At 41.0% G+C, this 12,792-nt stretch overlaps 2 protein-coding genes and 1 pseudogene across 2 annotated transcripts; 1 reads left to right on the top strand and 2 right to left on the bottom strand.

Annotated features, from left to right (window-relative positions):
• Window positions 1-52: 52 nt before the first annotated feature.
• Window positions 53-4,299, bottom strand: LOC130714182 (uncharacterized; annotated as a pseudogene).
• Window positions 4,300-6,269: 1,970 nt separating this feature from the next.
• Window positions 6,270-9,516, top strand: LOC130713459 (PKS-NRPS hybrid synthetase cheA-like). Its single transcript, XM_057563224.1, has 4 exons — window positions 6,270-7,011; window positions 7,098-7,405; window positions 7,478-8,346; window positions 9,472-9,516. The coding sequence occupies exons 1-4, from the start codon at window positions 6,332-6,334 to the stop codon at window positions 9,514-9,516; spliced, it is 1,902 nt and encodes a 633-aa protein (XP_057419207.1). The 5' UTR covers window positions 6,270-6,331.
• A 38-nt stretch (window positions 9,517-9,554) lies between these two features.
• LOC130714989 (protein MAINTENANCE OF MERISTEMS-like) lies at window positions 9,555-12,589 on the bottom strand. The gene is made up of 4 exons (XM_057564976.1): window positions 12,416-12,589; window positions 10,889-11,883; window positions 10,043-10,803; window positions 9,555-9,954 (listed from the first exon to the last, which is right to left on the bottom strand). Exons 2-4 carry the CDS (start codon window positions 11,118-11,120, stop codon window positions 9,613-9,615), a joined length of 1,335 nt encoding a protein of 444 aa, XP_057420959.1. The 5' UTR covers window positions 11,121-11,883; window positions 12,416-12,589; the 3' UTR covers window positions 9,555-9,612.
• Between the last annotated feature and the right edge of the window lie 203 nt (window positions 12,590-12,792).

Here is a 12,792-nt window from a genome sequence, read left to right as displayed (position 1 = left end):
TGATATATATTTCTATTTATCAAAAAAAAAGATATATATTTCTATCAATTTATTTTACAAGTGTTGTATGTAAAAGAACTAAAACTAAAGGAGCCTAAGACTGCTACATGCATGTGTAACCTGTACTGTACTTCCCCCCCTAAGACAATTGTTTTATTCTTCTTCATGTGTGCCTGTCTTGCTCATTCTTCTTTTGATTCAGCTGAAATTGCATGTAATCCCAAGTAAGGAACCTGGTTCTGTCTCTATCTACATACCCACTTCACTTTGTCTCTACTTTCTTTATCAGCTCCATTTCCTTGAAGTGTTATACATGTAGTGCATGTTTGGAAATCCTTCTATAGTCAATTCTAAAGTCAAAATTAATTATGTGTAGAAACTTATATCAGCAGCATAAGGGTACCGGATTGATTCGGGAAATAGAGAAGTTGATACAAACATACTAGCAGTTGTGTATATTCATCATCTGGTGGGTTGATGAGAGGGAAAGAAAAGTGGAGTTGAATAATCTCTTTGAAGTCTCCCTTCAGTGACCCTCACTTTGCTCATTTTATTTTCACACCAGTGCAACTGTTCTTCACTCAACTCATTCATTCTTAACACCCTTGACACCGCTTTTAGGTCTATAAGAGCCATCAAAATCTCCATCTTTTCTTCCACATTCAACTTTCTCTCCCTCAATGATCTCCCTGCATGGCTAAGATCCTTAACCTTCTTCCTCTTCTGTGGTTGTGTTAGGTAATTAAATTAAAATTTAATGAACTGAAAAACATTGAAGAGAAAAAAATGAACTAATTTGAAATTTGGAACATGCCTTTTGATTCACTTTCTTCATTAGCCGGAGTAGTGTTGGAACAACCGTTCCTCTTAGGTTTCGCATAAAGTAAGCTGCTAGGATATGACATGGTGTTTCTTTATCAGTCTTCAGAAAATTCATGAATGTTCTGATTCCTTCCTCCATTATCATCAGAAATGAAGCTGAGGATATTTTACATTGAAAATCACCATCCTTCTCATCATCCTCTGAATCTTTAAAACAATCAAGAAAAAGAATTACTTATAACAATGCAGTGCGCTCATTTTTAGAGTAAGGATTTTTGTAATTTTTTTTCCTTTTACACAATTATATTACATTATTTTGCAGTATAGTATGCTTTTAGTTTTAGTACACCACTCAGATGCCCTTTGTTAGAAGTGTAATGGTGTAAAAGTGGTGCATAAATGCAGTGTTCGTTTTCTTTGTGTTGTTCTGTTTAGCCAACAGTACTAATCATATAATCCATGATTTTTAGTGTGTTGTCATAATCAATTATGATACATTAAAATAAAATTTGGATGACAATATAGATATTCGGTTGTCCTTTTAGATAATTAATTGCATATCCAAATCAATTCTGGTAGAAACTAGACACAATTGCTTTGCTTTCAACTCATATCAACTCACTTTTACTATGACCAATTTTATCCAAATCAATTGTGACAATGTTGATCCAAAAACCACAGCGTTTTGTAATCAATTTCCAGGAAAAGATAGAGCAAAAGTAATTATCATACCTTGATATTCTGGCACTAGGAGCAAATTTGGTGCCAAAAGCCTCACTCTAGCCTCCTTCCATGCTCATAAGGCTCATTCTCTATGTATCTCTGTAACAAAACCTGAAATTGCTGGAATTGTTGTGCAATGGTAGCAGGACAACCGGTATCAAGATCACGGAGTGAAGAATGTTTGGAACGACAGTTTTTGTAGTTCCATCTAAGTGCTTCCCATGTTAAGCAAATTTGTGCAACATATGCAGCCTCTAGTTCACGGTATGGGTTGTGACCAACATCAGCAACCTTTTTGTTTATAGTTGAAAGCTTGTTTGCAATGCGCTCTGACATTGATCTTGGAGACCTTATAGAATCTGAAAATTTGTTTGCTAATTGCCTAATTTCAATGTGTGACGAGTTGTATCTGTCATTGTAATGTACACTTAGTGCGTGTTAGGCTCAGCATCTTCCAGTTGATTTTGGATAAAATTGATTTTGGCAAAATTAATGATAGTCACAGTGAGTAGAAGTGAAGTTGGTTATGTTTGGATGATAAAAATGGTTTGTGTAAGGTACTATTGTGAAATTCAGTTGTAAAATATCAAAATTGGTGATTTTAAGAATGTATTTTGATAACGAAGTCAACTCTCCAAATGGCATCCAAACATCTATGTTGTCATCAAAAATTGATTTTACTCTAACATGATTGGTTCTGACTTCTGAGGTTTTCAAACGGGAAACATAGTGTGTTTGCCTACATGTGTGGAATCTTAGAATCAATTCTCAATTCTCATTGACAATTGACTTAGACAATTGATTTTGGCACTAAAATCAATTCTGCAGAGAAGCTAGAGAGAAGCTTATGCGGTGGACACAATCAATTGTGAAATTTTGTAACAGGATTTCGCAATATTGCCTTACTGAAATCACTTTTCCTATAATCAATTTTATCTAAAATCAATTCTGACAATGCTTGCACTTAAAAAAATGCATTAAGAATTAGTAAAGGGTCATTACCAGATTCATGAAGTTTCTGTGAACTAGTTCTGTTCAAGAATGCCTTTTCTTCATCATATTTTTGGAACAAAGTATATGATTCCCACTTGGGGCAACTTCTTCTTGAAGAGGTAGAAAATGCATCCTCCTCAGTCTCATAATCCCTGCAATTGATCATAGAGCTCCTCCATTCAGAGGAGCTTGTAGAGTCCTCATCATCCTTCTCTTCAACAATCAACTTCTTAAGCTTCAACTGGGTAGAAGGTAAAACAAAGAATCTCTCATCCCTTGCGAGGTCTGCTTCCTGCACCTTCTTATTTTTAATAACTCCAAGACCAACATAATCATCTGCAAAAAGTAGCATCAGAAAGTTGAACTAGAAGTGTTTCATGTGAAAAATTCAACTAAAAATAGAGTATATGTCATGAATCAACTATCTCAAAAGTTAAAAACACGTGAATGATTTCGTATTATGATGGAAAATACTAAAAGTTATGTAAGAAACGTAAGAATTGGTAGTTATCACCCGCTACCCCAGTGATTTCCCTCAAATAACACAATTAACTTAAGCACATCAGCATTTCTTGCAACTTTTCTTCGTAACATATAACATTGCTTATAGAATGATATATTAGCAAGCAATGATGTGAAATACTTTTGTACGGGTTCAGGTTGATGGGAGAGGTTGTCCTGCTTTCAACTTGGACATAATTTGGAAGAGAGTCAGCATCTCTTGCTGGAAAGTCTTCTTCAAAGTCAGAAACTTGAGGTGAGTTATGGACAGACACTGATTCAGAACAATGGTTTTCTTCTGAATCTTCAAACAAGCTTTCTTGGGGGGTTATGAATTCCTGAGAATAAGAATGATTCCTCTGAGGCTGAAGCTCCTTGTAAAGGGTTTCACTGCCACATGTGATGTCTGCTTTCTCAGTAGAATCAACACAAGAATACCCTTCTTGATTTTCTTCTTCTTCTTCGTCATCAGAATACACATATTCATATTGTTGATCTCTGCAGCAACATACAAAGAGAAATTTGTAAGTAAAATGCCATAGGCAATCAATGAGTGAGTGCATATTTGATTTCACGATTTGAACAGGATCAAAGACACATTTACTCTAAATGTATGTTTAGAAACTCATTTGAAAAACATGGTGAAGCCAAAATCATCTTGAACAGAAGCAAAAGATAAGAAAAGTTGTTTATGTCCACCATGATTCTAGTTTCACCGTGATCCTCAAAAGAGTTTCCAAACATGCACTAAGACTAGCGGCTACTAAGTTCTAACCATAAATGATTCTGGAAAAAATTTCACACCGGAACCAAACATGCTATTAATGCTTCCGGTACATAAGAAAGAGAGAGAAGCAAGAACAAGACCTTTGGATTAAGGGGAACCTGCCAGTGAAGGTTAAGAATGTGAGAAGAAAAATGGCAGTGGAAAAGAGAAGTAGGAAGAGAAGCTGGAAAGAGCTTGAGACATTGTTGAAGACTCTAAGAAGAACTTCTTCTTTGGGACATGGCATTTTCTTTGTCACCAAATTATAGACTTAAGCACCAAGGGCAAATTAAACATCTCATGGAGTCCACAAAAGTTAGCAAGTAATGGCCAATCGTTGCTTCTCTCTTACTATAATAATAACACTAACTAATTTTCATGAATGAAGTGCATAAGTCTTGTTTTGTAATGTGCATTTAAAGCACAAAATCTAAGTTTAACAGGGTCCTTTTTTTCCTAGGTGAGAAAAAAGCAAAAAAGAAGAAGAGACCTAAACCAAGCCACACGCATAGGTACAAACCTGAACTATCTCACTTTATAAAAGAATTACAAGACATTCTTCCAGAAGAAGTTGAGTTCATGTATAATTTAATCGTTCAGTGTTCATGTTTATGTATAAATTCAGAATCTCGTGGCTCAAAACAGGAAACAGTTTTTTCCTCTGTAACTAGGCCTTGAATTTATTCTTTACCTCCTGATGGAAAAATATTATGTTGGCTGTTTCAATATATTGTGATTTCCTGTGCCAATTCTCTTTATTGATTCTTTCTTTAACGTGGTTGCTAAGATTGCAGCATATATAGATGTTGCCAACCAAGAAGTAATACTAGCTACCAAAATACTTGTTGTATAAGATTATACAAAAAGATTAAAAAATAATTTATTGAGAAAAAATTGGACTGAAATACATTTATGGCTTAATTGCACATTTGGTCCCCCACATATACATTTCTCACTATTCTGGTCCCCAACAAAAATCAATTGCATTACGTATCCCCCACGAATACCTCCGTTTGCAAAATTGATTTTCCGTCCAGATTCCATCAAAAAATTAACGGAAAGCTGACGTGGCATCTTTTTCATAATTTTTTAATTGAAATAGGTTTCTCACGTTGCAATTTTGGTCCTCTCCCTCACCCACGGGAGTTGGGTTTGGGGCCTCCCCTATGGGGCTGCGCGCCCCACCCTTTTTTTTTAAACCCAAAAGTGCCCTACGGAAAGGTACTTTCCGTATTCAATTTAACTGAATACGGAAAGGTACTTTCCGTATTATATTTTGATGAATACGGAAAGGTATTTTCCGTATTTAACTCTGACAGGATTCCCCCTTTTTCCACCATTACTCCTCCCTCACCAACTTTCACCAACCCCTCACCAGCCCCCCTGAACCTCCTCAATGCCTCCAGACCACCCTCTCTCTCACCCTCTCCTACCTCACTTTCATTCCCAAGCTCTCCACCACCATCCACTCCTTCATTTCCCAAGCTCTCCACCACTACAACAAGTGTTGTAGTAGAGGTAAGTCTATGTGTTTATTTGTTGTTATTTTGTAGGATTAAGTAGTGGAAGTAGTTAGATTAAGTAGTTTAAGTAGTTAGATTAAGTAGTTTAAGTAGTTAGAAGGATGGGTTTTTGAATTCTGAGTCGTGATATAATACGGATTGTTATCTTCCGTATTGAATATGGAAAGGTACTTTCCGTATTCAGTATGGAAAGTAACAATCCGTATTCGGTATGGAAAGTATATTTCCGTATTGAGTATGGAATGTAACTTTCCGTATTCTCTTCCAGGGATGACAGATTCATTTTTCTTTGGTGAGTCACAATTGATTGAAGCTGGATTTCACAATGGTCAACCTGAAGAGGCCACTACAGAGGTGCCACCACCAGCATTTGTGCCCCCGTGTATAAGTATAGATGTCTCGCATTTATTTGCAACTGATCAGGTATTCTTTGAACATATTTTTGCATTGTTTTGAGAGTGTAATATATCAATTCTTATTATGTCTTGATCACCCTTGTAATCAATTCTTATTATTATAACAGATTTTCCCTACCCGTGATGATCTTATCAATTGGGTTCATGGAATTGCGATTGAAAATGGATATGTTACGTTGATCACAAAGTCAGATTATGGTGGGAATGGAAGCAGAAAAGCTTATGTCATGTTGGGGTGCGAGAAGCATGGTAAATATGTTCCTTATAGAGACCCTGACCTTGTTGAAGGGACGAGATCACAAAAGACAGGTTGTCCTTTTAGACTAAAAGGACGACCTAGGAAAAATGGCATAGATAGAGATTGGCGGCTAAAGGTGATGGAAGGTATACACAACCATGAACCAGCTAGGTCACTACTTGGGCACAATTTTGTTGGTCGTCTAAAACCCGGAGAGAAGGAGCAAGTGGGAAAAATGACAAGGAGTTGGGTTCCACCGAGAAAGATGTTGTTGACTTTGACTACCATATCTCAGATTTATGGTGTTTGCAAGAGGTTAAGAAAATCCCTCCGCGGGGGATTGACAGAAATGCAACACTTGTTGAAGAAGTTGGACGGTGACAAGTATGTCCACTTTGAAAGACATGAGCCTGGATCGGAAGTCATTAGGGATGTATTTTGGGCTCATCCAAATGCTATCAAACTGTTCAACACATTTCCATATGTAGTGATTATGGATTGCACATACAAGACAAACAAATATGCAATTCCCTTGCTTGAGATTGTTGGACTGACTTCCACAGATAAGACATACTCCATAGCCTTTTGCTACATTGTTAATGAGGGCACAGATGACTACGTTTGGGCACTGGAGTGTATGAAGTCTCTATTAGCTGATCAAGCCATGTTGCCTAAGGTGATTGTTACTGACAGGGATCTTGCCTTATTGAGTGCTGCTAAGCAAAGCCTTCCTAACACTACACATTTATTATGCTTGTGGCACATCAACAAGTGTGTTTTGGCAAAGTGCAAACTCTATGTTGGCACAGATGATTTTGCTGAGTTGGTTATGATGAAGTGGGCAGAGGTGGTGGATGCTGCAACAGTTGAAGAATTTGAAGTGAAATGGATGCAATTGTTTAATATGTGCAAGGCAAAATACAGCAACTTTACCTCCTATTGTTCTACTACATGGTTGGTTCACAAGGAGAAATTCGCCAAGGCATGGACAAATCATGTGATGCACTTTGGAACAACAACAAGTAACAGGTAAAAAAATTACATGAGCTTAATTTATGCGTTGTTTGTTCATTTGATAGATTGTTGTTAATAAGATATCTATTTGTTGTTTGCAGGGCTGAGGGTGCACATGCCAGTTTGAAGAAGATGTTACGGGATTGCAAGGGTGACCTGGCCACTTCATGGGATGCGTCGCATAGTTTGACATGTAATCGACATACTGAAATATTAGCATCGTTTGAGCGCAGTATTCACAGAATTGATCACATTTTCATGTTCCCATTTTACACAAATATTAGAGGATTTGTGTCAAACAAATGCCTGCAGCTCATCGACGATGAACATATAAGAATGAAGTCCTACGGCGGATGCGATTGCTTGTTGAGAGAGACTCATGGACTACCTTGCGGTTGTGAACTTGCAGGTCACCGGTCAACCACTCTCTTGTCAATTAATTCTATTTGTTATTGAAAGTGACACTTTTGTGAACTTGCAGGTTATGAAAGAATTCCATATGAGTCAATTCATCCATTCTGGAAGAGACTGAGTTGGGAGCATGTACCTGAACCTGTTGCAGATACTACCAGCAACCATATTTGCGGCATGAACCATGGAGATATGCAACCAGAAGTTGAGGCATTGACACATTATTTCAGTTCTTTGGATACTGGAGGGCAGAGTATGGTAAGGAGGAAGCTTCAAGCGATCTATTGTCCTGAAAGCAGTTCACTTTGTACTCCTGCGGTTAAGATAAGGTCTAAGCGCACTCTTAAGGCGAATGAGAAAATACCACCTAAGAATAAAGCAATAGGATCCTTGACTCGTGATCTTTCAGGTTTTGAACATGTTGATAGGGAGATCAGAGAGGCAAAGAAGGTTTCACAACCACCAAAGAAGAAGAAGCGTGTGAAGAAGTCTGATACAAGCTATTTCATGGGTCATTTTCCAGCCTTTTTCCACCCATATATACAAACAGTTCAGAATGTTGAGGATGATGGTAACTGTGGCTATAGAGCCGTTGCTGCATTACTCGGACTACCATCAGGTGAGGAAAGTTGGTCATGGGTTAGGGCAGCGTTGATAGAAGAACTTGAACGACACAGAGGGTTGTATGATGAAATGTGGTCCAGACATGTGGTTAATGCCTTACATTCCCGACTCACTCTTCCTCCTGGTGATCCGGCTACCGAGGATAAATGGATGCAACTGCCAGAGATGGGATACCTTGTAGCAACCAGGTTCCAAGTGGTTTTCATATCCATCTCCTCTACGGGTTGTTGGTCATACCTTCCACTAAGAGAAGAAGGTCCACCGGATGTACATCCTGTTATAGCTGTTGGTCATGTGATTAATCACTTTGTACAGGTATTTTTTGATTGAGTACACTAATATCCAATTGGTGAATTGATTTGTTGTATTTGCAAGTTATCTAATTTTATTGTTATTCTCTATAATGTAGCTCCATCTAACTCCTGGACATTCTATGCCGCCAATTGCTCTCCAGTGGGAACGGTATGTTGATCCTACATCAGTAAGCTGGTGCGCCCCATATGGTACACGTTTAGGAAGATTCACATCAGAATATGAAGCTTGGCTTGTTACTTTTGGTGTTCCTCTTATTCACCAAAGCTATGTAGACATCACCTCAGATTGACACCACACTTTTGTGTGATATTCATTTGTAAACGCTCTGTAATATTAATCTGATGGGCCTTGCCTTTATGATGTTCATTTGTTGCTTTTAATAATATTAATTTGATGGTCATTGTTATATTGATGGGCCTTATTATTTTGAATCAGCATCAGGGATAATTAACATAGACAACCACTCTGTCATCAGAGTCCTGTCATTTTCATCCACCCCATCATCAGAGTCCTGTCATTTACAACCACCCCATCATCAGAGTCCTGTCATTTCCAACCACCCCATCATCAGAGTCTTGTCATTTTCATCCACTAAATGACGAACTTGAAACCTGACATTACTATCTACCACCAACCAACCCCAACCACACTTGTATTATCCACTAAACACCATAAATCTTTTGACCATTCTGCTATAAATCTCTCTGGGTTCTTTATTCTTCTTCATCCTTTTCTTCATGTCTTGCTTTCGAAGATAAAAAAAAACAATGGAACAAGACTGGGATGCATTAGTCCGCCGTTGGATCTGTTCTTGTTCTCCAAAAGGTCTATTACCTTAAACATTAATCTTGCTTCCTTTGAACAAGTACGCATTAATCTTTTAAATTTGCAATTTACTTGCAGGTTGCTGTGTTTGCACCGAGTAAATCTGTTCGTTATCTGAATATAACGTTGCCCAACATAGTCAAAGTATTTCCACAGGATAGCGGACCCCACGACTTCATCGATATCACTGAGGATTAATTTTGTTTTCGTGTTGCTTCTGAATAATTTCGTGTACCCTTTAAACTGTTTGCCATGAATTATTTATGTTACTTATCCTGCCTTTGATTATTTACGGTGTAGTTATACGGGTTTTTTTCAATACAAGAGTCGGCATATAATGAGTGAAAATAGAAAGCATGATTAATATAAAGAGAGTTCTAATACAAAGAGTCACATGTCATAATATAAAAATACAAAAAAAATATACAAATATATAGTCAATCACTCGCCCCGACCCCTACCGGCCCCTCTACGACCTCTAGGTCCACGGGCTCTGCCTCCACGGCCTCTGCCTCCACGCGCACCCTCTGCAGGAGCACCCTCTCCACGGGCTCTGCCTCCACGGCCTCTGCCTCCACGCGCTCTGTCTCCACGACCTCTGCCTCCTGCAGCTCTAGCTCCTCGGACAGCAGCAAAGGCTACCCCCTGGGTACCAATGAAGGCATTGGATCTAATAAGATCCAGCGCCCTCTCAGTGAGGGATCGGGAATGCGTGCCCTCTGCAGGAGCATCTGGCACCTCGAGTGACTGCTCCAACAAGTCCACGGCCCGACGCATAACAGTCTGCAAAAATAATGTAGATACATTAGATACAAATAAAATATCATGAACAAAAAATCACAATTGAATGGAAAATAAAATTCAAACTTACCACTGCACTGAACTCCTCCCTCCTATCATCAGGGATGATGAACCGATGGGACACAGCGCTGTACCACCTCATGTAATCCTCCACAGCCTCTCCCGGATATGTAGCGGGGATCCCCTGAGGGCGGAGGTGCGGCGCAAACTCAGCAAAGGCAGCATCTGCGGTCTCAGCAAGGGACCCAGACGTCTGGATCTCAGAGGGGTGTCGAGGGACATCCTGTATGAAGCCAAACTGGCGCAGAACCCTCTCTGGTAGATGCCGTCGAACAACACGGCCAAATGGCGACCGGATGTAGCCAGAATACATGGCCCTCGGATCCCGTGGTCGATGAGCCCGATGGTCCTCAAATGGGGTCCATATAACGTCATCCACCGTCAGCTCATCGAGCATGACTCGCCTCTCATCAAGGCCTGCATGCCCGACCCGGGACATAGCCCACGGCCGCGCCCTAGGCTGGTCCTGCGAGTACTCCGGATCCGCCCTACGGATAATGACGCGGTCAGAAAGGTACTCGTAGACCCATCCTAGCAGGAGCGAGGTAAAACCTCCCATCTGGGCCGTCCCCCTCCTGGACGCTCGACTAAGCTGGTCGTATAGCGTAGCGAGCGCAATCGCGCCCCACGCGTACTCGCACACTCGACCAAGATCCTCCAACATCCCTATCCAGTAGACGGTCGTATGGTAGCCTCCGCTCTTGCTAGCAAAGAGCGTGGCGCCTAGCTGGTTCACCAGCCAAATCCGTGCAGCGTCCTCATATCGGTGCTCTACAATGAAGTGAATTAAGTTAATAGTTTATAACAATACAATAATAATAGATACAAAGACAATACAATAATAATTAAGACATACCCGCCAACGCAGCCTCATACCGGGTCTGCAAGACCCCAAAGCGAATAGTCTGGGACCTATTCGTATCAAACTCAGCCTCATAAATACCAACAGATCCTCCCATCAACTGAGCACAGAGCGCTGCACACTCGTCCCTCTCCCCCCTCCCAGGCGTATAGAACCTCGACCCCATGGGGAGATGGAGAAGAGCCGACACGTCGTCCAAGGTGATAGTCATCTCCCCGAACGGCATGTGGAAGCTACTAGTCTCCTCATGCCATCGCTCCACAAGGGCCAAAATAAGGCCTGCATCTGTCACCGGGTAGCTGCAATATGGTAGCTGATGAAGACCCGTCTGCTCAATCAACTCTCGAACCCGCCTGTGACTGTCTGAATCACCATCACAAGCAAGGTTCCAAACCTTCCCCCAGCTGTGGCCACCTTCAACTGTCGACGGTCCACATACCGCTCGTCTGTGCGTAGGAGTGCATGCCACGCCCAGGGAGCCTTGTGATCAGCATAATGGGTGAGGAGCGATAGCTCAACAGGCCCCCCCGGAAACGGCGGCAACCTCTGGATCAGGTCCTCCTCGCCACCCTGTGCCCCCTGCTCCCCCTGCTCTGGCGGCAGGACATCAGCATCAACAGTAGGCGGAGGAATACTATCCTCGTCAGATCCTCCCATGCCGGATGAGGCCTCGCCTGATGACTCCTCGCCGGAAGACTCCTCGCCTGAGGACTCCTCGCCTGAGGACTCCTCGCCTGATGACTCAACCATGGGAGAGGGCGGAGAAACAACTGTAGGTATCTCAACCGTGGGAGACGGCGGATAATCAACCAGAGGAACCTCAATCATGGGAGACGGCGGAGAAACAACTGGAGCTGAAGCCTCCACCGCCTGAGAGGTTGCAGCATGATCGCCGCGCCGGCTAGAAGCATGTAACCGCCGGTGTCTATCCTCAGTAGCCCCGACATCCTCACTAGAAGCATGAGACCTCTTTCTGTTCTTCATTCTCACTATATATTCAGAGCAAACATTCACTATATATACCATTTCAGCCATAGACATAAACATGATGCAAGCAAATGGAAAATTCCTAGAATTTTATAAGTACATAGATGATAATCGGATCTTCTGTGGATTATGCATGCTTGGATCAACTTTTATTTTCCTAATAATCAATTATGGCATCTAGAAACTACTCACAAATGCTTTGGAAACCTTCTATAATTGATTCTGAACCCAGAATCAATTATAAGTGTTGGGTTTGGTTCTGAGATGAATACGGAAAACGTTTTTCCGTATTCAATACGGAAAACCATGTTCCATACTGAATACGGAAAACCATTTTCCATATTCAATACGGAAACCTGTGATCCGTATTTACCCAGAAACGCCATTAACGACAATGAGCTATCGGCCCTAAACCCAAACCACATTCAAGACATTTCAGCCAACAATACCTCTACACAAGCAACAATCGACTACCCTAGGGTTCAATGATTAACATAATTTCAAGTTAAATGGGGAAAATCCAAAAATCCTTACCTCTAGGTTTCAATTCTGAGAATGGGGTTGTGAAGAGCTTTGATGGAGATGATGGAACCTTTCAAGTACACGGTTCAAGCAAGGGGAGCGACAGAGATCGAAGGTTGAAGAGGGGAGAAGAGCTTGGCAAAATACGGAAATGGGTTTGAAATGGGTTTGAATAAACCCTTGCCGGTTTACATACTAATATAATACGAATATTAAACTTCCGTATTCAATACGGAAATGTGTCTTCCGTATTCTATTAAAGGGGGGCGTTCCAGTAATTTCCCCACTTTAAGTGGGGCGGGGAGCCCCATAGGGGGGCCCCCAAACCCAACTCCCCTCACCCACCACTCTTCTTCCTCCTTCTTCACCCACAACCACTAATTTCCAGA

This window comes from Lotus japonicus, chromosome 4 (assembly GCF_012489685.1).
Source record: "Lotus japonicus ecotype B-129 chromosome 4, LjGifu_v1.2".
Taxonomy (NCBI): Eukaryota; Viridiplantae; Streptophyta; class Magnoliopsida; order Fabales; family Fabaceae; genus Lotus; species Lotus japonicus.
The sequence above is the reverse complement of the archived record's forward strand: the minus strand, read 5'-3'. Positions and strand labels throughout refer to the sequence as shown.